This window comes from Hydra vulgaris, chromosome 10 (genome assembly GCF_038396675.1).
Source record: "Hydra vulgaris chromosome 10, alternate assembly HydraT2T_AEP".
Lineage (NCBI taxonomy): Eukaryota > Metazoa > Cnidaria > Hydrozoa > Anthoathecata > Hydridae > Hydra > Hydra vulgaris.
The window spans coordinates 16655811-16665600 of NC_088929.1; the positions used below are offsets into that span (position 1 = coordinate 16655811).

Consider the following 9790-nt stretch of genomic DNA (forward strand, 5'->3'; position numbering starts at 1 on the left):
TCTTTCAATCATATTATATCAATATTTTTGAGATATTATAACCAATCCCTTATCTAATTCTTATCTATTATTTTTCCGTTTTTGATTCTTTTATAAAATTCCATTCATTTAATGCACTCCATGTGTCCTAGATGTTTTTCATGTCTATGCAATATTCGACTCAGATCTTTCCAGTCACAACATCCTTCTTTCACCATCTGAGTCTGCGTATGCGAAAAAAGTCTACAAGGAAAGCAATAAACTTTATCTTTTGACAAGGAGTAAACTAACCATCTGCGGTGTTGAGTTTCGCCGTTAATCTGTTTTTGGGTAAAACGAAATTTAGAAAAATGTCTGTTATTTGCATTTTTAGGGTAACTTTCATCAGATTTCTCTATATTTTGATGGGGACTGCTTTGAATTAAGTCATAACGCTGAGAGTTGGTTATTGGAAATGTTCATTTTCCCGCATCTAAGTTTATAAATGAATCGCTCAATGAATTGCATGCTCTTGATTTACTGAGTCACAAATTTTATCACTTGCTAAATCTTTATGGCGTTCAAACTCGACTCTGAAGCTGATTTTTTTTCAAAAACCAAAGAAACTTGGCCAAGATTTTCATCAGAGGACTTTGGAGCAGTAACAGTTGAAAGGGGTTTCTTAAGAAATTTCATCAAACTCGAATTTATAACTTGGTTTGATTTCTCTGTTTCAGTCTTTCTTTTTCTTCTCGATGAACCAGATTCCCATGTTCTTCCTATATCTCTGTCTCTTGTTAGTAATCCAGACATGATTTGAGCCTTACGTTTGGAATAATGAAAAAAATTATAGTTAGGTCTTTGCATGAATTTTAAGGTTTGATTTTTATTATTTTCTTATGGTATTAACTTTAGTTCAAGATCATAAAAGAAGTCATAAAAGAAGCAGAACATTTTTGATTACCTTTTTAAATTTAGGTGTAATTAATTAAGTAAAGAGTTAAATTTTATTTATAAGAGTTTGTAATATTCACTTACTTCGTTATTGTTTTTATTACAAATTGTAGTTTTAAGCAATAGCTGCACAAAATGCTTAAATAATTGCACTATATTTAATATTTAAATTATAACTTAATAAACTAAGTTAGTTAGGATTTTGTAAAAAATACTTAAATTTGAATTCGAGTTCATTTTCGTTTCTGAGATTTTATAATTGTTTTACTAATAGTTTGACGCGTGTCACGTACTGTAATCGAATAAAAATGGAATAGAATGAGACAATTGAATTTTTTATAGATCCAAATTGAATATTAACAGAGGCTGCCTTTGAACTTTGGAGGCCCTGGGTAAGATCAAAATGTGAGGCCCCCCTGAAATGAAAAAAAAATTTTTTTAATTATTTTTATTAAATTATTATTATAGTCATGACTTCATTGAAACTTCACTTTACGAGCTTTCATATTAGCAAATGTTTCAACTAATGCACTAATATCTATGTTCTTTAACTCGTCAATTTCAATTGATATCTCAGCTAAGCCTGTAAGTCTGAACTGTGACATATTTGACCTTAATTAGGCTTTAATTAATTTAAGTTTTGAGAATCTTCTTTCTGCGGAAGCAACAGTGAGTGACAATGTCAATAAAATTCGCAATGCTATAACTAAATTTGGAAAAAATTGTTCGTAGTGATTTTCTAAAATAAACTTGATCAGTGCCTTAGGGAGCAATTTTCCTGGAACTATACTGGATATTGCTTTGATTTCATCAAATAATTGATTTGAAATCACATTTGAGTGTTCATCTTCAGTTAAGGCAACCTCTAAATCCTTGCTATGTTTCTTAAGTGCTTCAGTATTTTGGGTGACTTCTGGAATTTTATATAAGAATCCAAAAAGCTCAGAAAGTTCTTTCAGTTGATTAAATCGACTTGTTAAAGATAATAACCCTTGATCTACCAGTACATTGAAAACTTCCACCACATACTGTGTTTCTGGATTTAAAATTGGTTCATCTGCAGATTCATAAGAAGAAAGGGTTTTTTTCTTTCGGGGACGAACTGTGTTTTCAGCTTCAAACTGAGGACTTACTTCTAATTCTTCTGCAATTTCCATAGCAAAAAGTTTGGCATCCTTAATTCCTTTATCACGAAAGTCATTAAATTACTTGAGTTGGTCAATTTCGGTTTGTGCTGTTGATAGATCATAGTCTGGAGACTGCATTTTTTTGCTGACCAAATTTACTTGAAATAATATGTTATACCATACACTCAAGCTTACCATGAATGTAAATTTGGACATTTGCTTAGCAAGATTATTTGCCTGAAATTTGCTAGATGTATCACACTCTGAACTGTTAGCAATTTCAACTAGAGCATCATAAACTTTGGAATATTCATATTTTAATGTCTTTAAGCTTTCCACTCGAGACTCCCATCGAGTATCAGGCAGTGGCTTCAAAGTCAAAGTTTGCACTGAATTTCATTAAAATGGACAATCTGATATTAAAACCAGAAAAAAAGTTATAAACTTCTTGTACCAAACCAAAAAATGACACTGCTTTTGAAAAAGATTTTGCAGCATTACATACCATCAAATTCAAACTGTGGGCACTACATGGCATAAAAAATGCTCTGAGGATAATGTCTTTTATTCTTTATTGCACTCCAGAATGAATCCCTTTCATGTTTGTTTCATTATCATATGATTGACATCGACAATTTAATATACCTAGACCTGCTTCTGTCAAATGTTTCAGAAAAGTTTCTGTTAAAACTTCACGGGTTGTCCTATTAACACCAACAAATCCAATAAAATGCTCTTCAACTGCAAATAACTTGCAGTTGTAAATTCTAAGAACTAGGTTTAATTGTTCTTGGTGAGTTACGTCTGTAGTGCAACCCATAATTATTGAATAATATTTGCATTCTGACAATTTAAAATTATAGATTTCTTTACCTCTGAACCCAAAAGTTGAATAATTTGATTTTGAATGTTTTTGCCAAGATAGTGATCACTTACTTTGTGTGATTTAATTTTTCTTAGATTCTCTTGAAGTATTGGATCAAATTCTGAAATCATTTCAATCAAGCCCAAAAAATTTCCATTGCCTTTAGAAAATAATTTATCAGTGTGTCCTTGGAATGCTAATTTGTGAGACGCAAGAAATTTTATGACTGAAATTATTCTCTTCAAAATGTTTTGCCAATACTCCACTTCTAGTTTGATTTTTTTAAGTTGCATTCATTGACAGTCTCATTTTTCTTCATTCTTGTAGCTAAATCCATCCACTTTATAAAGTATTCCTTGTGGTTTACGGACTTCTCATGGTCCTTGAGATCTGATGTTATATGTTTCCAATCAGAATATCCATTTTCAGTTAATTTTGAGCTCTTTTTTCCGATAGAAAATATTTTTCAAGGAAAACAAAATATGCTGTTTGAATGCTTGGAATAAACTAACCATTTTCTTTCATAGGTTTCCCTATTTGGAAAATGCCCTTTATAATACATCACAGAGAATTTTCGTCCATGATCATCTTTTGGAAAATCTTCCTCCTTCAGTTTTATAGGACCTTGTTGAACCAGAATATCTCTAAATGAATTCATTAAGATTTTGGGCCGAAGAGCAGGATCCTCAATTCTGAAATGCAACAATTAAAGAAATTAGAATTGGATCTTTCAGAGAAGAAAAGAAAGATTTATACAGTAGAGTCTCGATTATCCGACTAATACGGGACCAAGAGCTGTGGGATAAAAGAAAAAATTGTCGGATAACAAGGATATGAAGAATGAAAAAAAAAATAAAAAAATTGTATGCATTAGTAGGTTACAGTTCTTAATGTGATTGCGCGTATTTTTATTATTTAAATAACGCAAAACAAGGCAAAAATATGCAAAATATCAATAGAAACTATGAAAAGGAAAGGTTAATTAATAAATAAATAAAAAAAAAATGGGAAAAAAAATTCTTTTCGGATAACCGAGTGACGGATAATAGGGACTGTACTGTTTTCATACAAAAATAATTTCCTACTTACTGTGATGTTGATGGAAACGTAATATTTTCTTCAACAAGATTATTTTCTGGAACATAGAGGGGCTGTTGATCATTTTCGGGTTGAGGGCCATAAATCCCATTATCATCTTCTTCAAGCTGTATTGGACCTTGATCGTCTTCTCCATGATAATGAGGTAGTGTATCTGGATCATCTTCAAGCGCAGGAAGATTTTCAAGATCATCTTGAGGTTGTGGATCTTCAAGTTGAGGGGTATCATCAGGATAAGGAAAATGTGCAACTTTAGAAGTAGCGGTCTCTTGAGTATTTGCATCACTCAGTGGCTTAAGGTGACGCAAAATTGAATTCTTTTGAGTGGCGAGGTATTTTTCTTCCTCGAGTTTTCTTTTTCTCTTATAATGACCAGATTCAAACTTTCTCCCAGTCATAATTACTGTCTGGTGAGTTTTGATGAAGCAAGCAATTTCCTTCTGCGCCAACAAGGATGGAGAAACAAAACAGAACTGATTAAATGAAAGTAAAAAAGCCAAAGTATTTTGGAAAACGAGTATATCCATAGTTATAGTATATTTATTCCGGTTGGTATGCTTTTCTCATTCAAATTGTTCAAATGTTCAAAGTTCGCAAATCCAAAGACATGTAAAAATATTAATATTTTTATTAAAAAATATATATTTAAATTTTAAATTATAAGGCCTTTAAAATCCTGAGGCCCCGGCAAAATCTGGAATGCCCCCCCCCCCCCTAAAGGCAGCCTCTGAATATTAACATTCCTTGTTAACTATATATTTAACGATACGGTACGCCTTGGAGCCGGTAAACAACAATAAACAATATTTAAACAGTAAGAATAAGTTTGATACTTAGAAAATGATATTTATTTAAAGTTGAAGTAATATAATGCCGATAACAAAACCGACAAATAAACATATTTTCTTCCAGCAAAGCAAAATAAGATATGTAAAAATATCATAAATTATAATAAGGATGCAATATTTAATTTTTTAAATATATTTTTAGGGAAACGCTAAATCCAATCCGTCAAAGTGCTGTTTGAACAGTTTTCAAAAATTCTAGACCCAAATACGGCGTTAACAATGTGATTCAAATGTTATTAAATTAAGTCATTTAGAAAATGTGTTTGATGACTTTTTTTGTTAGTTTTTCTACGAATGGAAAAATGGATGAAGCAAATAAAGGTTTTTATAGTTTTATTGGTTTGAATATTTCATTTAATTATATTTTTTATATTTTATAATAATTTATTGCGAAAATAGCAGTTGAAGTTAATAAATATTTATTAATAATAATAAATATCAATTTAAATTGACGAAAACAGGTTGAAAGTTGACAAGTTATATTTTTAAATTGTAGATTTAACTAAAACGCTCAATGCAATTTCTTATAAAACAGTAAAAGAAGCTCAGAATGCAATTGAATCTCATGAACGACAGATGAATGTGAAATTCTCTGCTTATGCAAAAGATGCTGGGTTTTGTCACGGTAATATTGGTCCGTCGATAAATAAAATCACATAAAAATATAAATATCCGCCCGCATAATTTTTTTTTGAAAAATTGGTCTGAGCAAAACAATTTTGGTCCGGAAAACATTTTTAGTTTATAATTTAGTTTGCATATGCGCTTTTTAATATTAACATGGAAGATGAACTAGTTCAAAACGTTTTTACTTATTCAACTAAAAAGCAATACCCTGATGGAGCTTTGATAGCGAAAAAAGGCTAATTATAAAAAAAGCTTCAAAGTTTTTTGTTTCTGAAACCGGAGAGCTATTATACAAGTATAAAAAGAAAGATAAGGTTACTCAATATATTGACATTTTATAAAGTAGTTAAAGACATAATCATTATTCATTAAATGAATAAACTATTATTATAATCATTATATTAATCAGACATATTTTTTTTCGTTTTTTTAAGCTTTTTGATTTGAGCAGTTTGAAAATTTTAATCTCTATTTAAAATTTAAGTAGCAAATTAAAATAGCGATTGTTATAATCTGCTAAAAAGTTAAACTTTTATCACTAAATTTTAGGTATTTATGCCAATGCTCATTTAATGATAACATAAATACCAAATATTTATTAACGAAGTTGCAAAGCAGATACAAAAACATTAAGTTTCAAACATTAAGTTATATTGATTACATTTTTTTAATAACTTAATTATGATTATAAAAAAAGTTATTTATAAAAAAACAAATTTAAATGATATGACTAGCTCTATAATATATATTTGATAATAATATATATTAATAATGATATTCGACTATACTCTGGTGGTATAAACATGTAGATTATTCCCACCGCCTGAATTATTCCATCCCCCTATGAAAAATCCAAAACGAGAATGCGCTTTCAGGGAATAACTATAAAAAGTGTACCTAGCACGTCCGTAATTAGAGAAATAATGCATAGAGGTCAAATTATATTTACTTGGTTTGTTATGATGTTCCAACTCAATAATCTAAAAAAATTTCAATATCACTCAAAATCAATATCACAGCGACACAAATATAGTGATTTACAAAAAGGGGGGTAATAATTCAAATGCATGTTTAGTGATTTAAAAAGGGGGAGGTAATAATTCAGACAGACAGATATTACAAGGTTATACAATTGCTATCAATATCACTCAATATCAATATCACAGTAACACGTGTACAATGATTTACAAAGGGGAGGTAATAATTCAGATGTATGTTTAGGGTTTTAAAAGGGTTGAGGTAATAACTCATATGCATATACAGTGATGTAAAAGGAGGTATGTAAAAATGTAGGCAGACAGATACTGCATGGTTATACAACTGCTATCAACACAAGTAAACAAGAATAGGTACTGATAAAGTTGCTATAAATTACTCTAATAATGGTTACAAATTTAAACATGATCAATGCATCGCTTTAATATGAAATATTTAAAGTCACAAAACTCTACACTCTAAAGAGTATAACTTTTTTAAACTTATGCAAGTTTGAAAGATTGATTCAAAAACATAAATAACTAAATATAAATCAAAAACAAACTAAAAAAATATAATTACACCTACGCGCATAATTTCTTCAAGAAATAAACATAAACAACAGGAAATACTTGCTGTTTATGTTTATGCTAATTACGGACGTTCTAGGTACACCTCTAACAGCTATTCCCTGAAAGCGCATTCTTGTTTTAACCTTTTCATAGGGGGGATGGAATAATCTACTACAGATTTCCATTTCTGTGCGTGATTTTTTTGTTTTTTTTTGTTTTAGCAATTAAAAGCTGAGATTTGAACTAATATGCATACTATTATGATTTTTTTAAAAAGCATTTATAAAAAAAACATTTTAATTATTTTTTAGGCTACCTGAATAAATTAAGTATATATTTTTTATCATTTTTTTTTTGGGAAATAATATCGCTGCTGTTTGAAAATAAATAACAATTTTCAAAACGCTATACTTTAGTTAAAAATAATTGATAACTGCCATTTCTCATTGAAAATATACTAAATAAGAGTCGTAGAAGTGTAATATTTCACTTAAAATACTCACAAGCAATTTATTTTCTTAAAAATATCTTCATGAAATGAACAAATTCGTAACTTCCGTGCATGATCATTCATGAACTGCATTTAAACGATTGCTGTGACTCTATGATACATAGTGCAATCCTGTAAATTTTTGGAAAGCTTTACTAATGTTTAAAACATCATTTTAAAAAGCATATAATTAATGCTGAAACTTATATTTTTTGTGGAATTAAAGTTTATTTATCTAGTAACTAAATTTGAGTTTTTTATTCTGTGCGTGATTCCATTTCAAACTTAATTTATTCTTTGTTAACATTACTAATGTATACCATTTTTTGTTTACAAAATTTTTTTATTGGTTAGAATTAAATGAAAGCAAATTGAAGATCGCCAATTTTTATTATTATGAAAATAAAAGACAAAATATACGAGTTAATGAAAATAATAAACAAAACATACGAGAGAGAGACAAAACATACAAGACAAAACATACGAGTTTCCGTGCGTGATTTTTTGGAAATGCCCATTAGGAACATTTTCTTCGATACATCATAAATCTTTTTTTTTTTTTTTTTTTTTAACATCTTCGCTTCCAACAAGGCTGCAAGCAGCCACTAATTAAAATTGAAAGTTACTGAAAGAGAAAAGATGAAGACTGTAGAGCAAGATAACGATTGACGGACGACTTAAAGGATTGCAAATTATATGAATCAGGAAAGCAAGATGAAGGAAGCGAATTCCAAAGAGCTGATGTTCGAGGAAAAAAACTAGACGAATAAGCGTTTTTGGAATACATAGGAGCAGTCACAGAAAAAGGATGAAACTTAATTGAATGACGAGTAACACGAGAATGAATTTTAGTAGATGGCACAAGAGACGCTAGCTCTTTAGAGCAGTGCCTATTATAGTATTTGTAGAAAAGAGAAAGAGAAGCAACATTACGACGATGTGATAATGGTTGGAGGTTGGTTGCAAGAGCAGGTCCAACTAAGTTTACAATGCAATTTTGCACCTTGTCTAAAAGAGAAAGGGCATCATTAGAAGATCCGCCCCAGATATGGCAACAGTATTTCATACAAGGCCAAATTTGAGATTTATAGAGATAGGGAATAGAATCCGAAGTAAGAAAATGACGAGCTCGATAAAGAGATGCAACCTTAGCAGATGCTAATTTTGCAGCTGATTTGATATATGGTTTCAAAGAAAGATTGGAAGTAAGAGTTAATCCTAGAAGATGAAGAGCAGGTGACTCATCGAGTACATTACCGTTCATAAATATAGAAAGATCTAAATTATTGAGATAACGATTGGCTGAAAAAAATTGAGTTTTATTTGAATTAAAGTTCACCAGCCACTGTAAGCCCCATGCTGTTGCAAAAGTGAGATCCTTTTCAAGCTCAAATGCCCCCTCCAAGCAATCAGAGGGTGTTGGTTTCTTATCACGACAAGAATAAATGGTAGTATCATCAGCAAACAATGCCACCTTAGATGTGAGAATATCTGGGAGATCGTTAATGTAAATTAAAAAGAGTATAGGGCCAAGGATAGAACCTTGAGGAACCCCTGAAGTGACAGAATAAGGAGAAGAGTGTTGTCCATCGAGGACAACTTTTATACTACGATTGGAAAGGAAGGATTCAATAATCTTAAAGATGTTGCCAAATACACCATAAGAAGAAAGCTTATGGAGAAGACCAGCATGCCAAACTTTGTCAAAAGCTTTTGAAATGTTAAGAGCGATGGCCTTACCTCTCCACCTTTATCTAATGCACGATAAAACTTATCAGTTATTACTTTAGCAAATCAGCTGTAGAACGAGAAGATCGAAATCCATATTGATGGTCAGAAAGGAAGTTATTAGATTCAAGATGAGAAATTAAGCGTTTGTTAATTAAAGATTCAAAAAACCTTGCTTATGATAGGAAGAAGACTTATGAGACGGTAGTTAGATGAATCAGATCGCTCTCCAGAATTTTTGAAGATAGGGATAACAGATGCCGCTTTCCAGCAGGCTGGAAAACAAGATTCTGATAAGCACTTGTTGAATAGTTTTGAGAGTAAAGACGACAGCTCTTGGGAACAATTCTCTAAGACAATAACAGATATGTTGTCCGGGCCACAAGCTGTAGAAGAGTCTAGGCTGAAAATCACTTTAGATACAGAAGCTGGAGTGATATGAATGTCAAGCAATGGATCAACCTGTTTGTTGGCAATATCAGGTAGAACGCAACTAGTGGAATCAAGAGATGATAATGTGGAATCAAGAGATGATAAATCTAATGAAA

General features: G+C 30.8%; 2 protein-coding genes across 2 annotated transcripts; both read right to left on the reverse strand.

Annotated features, from left to right (window-relative positions):
• Nucleotides 1-1529: 1529 nt before the first annotated feature.
• LOC136086169 (uncharacterized) lies at nucleotides 1530-2069 on the reverse strand. The gene has a single exon (XM_065808449.1). The coding sequence runs from the start codon at nucleotides 2067-2069 to the stop codon at nucleotides 1530-1532; it is 540 nt and encodes a 179-aa protein (XP_065664521.1).
• A 48-nt stretch (nucleotides 2070-2117) lies between these two features.
• On the reverse strand, nucleotides 2118-2859 carry LOC136086170 (uncharacterized). The gene is made up of 2 exons (XM_065808450.1): nucleotides 2685-2859; nucleotides 2118-2428 (listed from the first exon to the last, which is right to left on the reverse strand). The coding sequence occupies exons 1-2, from the start codon at nucleotides 2857-2859 to the stop codon at nucleotides 2118-2120; spliced, it is 486 nt and encodes a 161-aa protein (XP_065664522.1).
• Between the last annotated feature and the right edge of the window lie 6931 nt (nucleotides 2860-9790).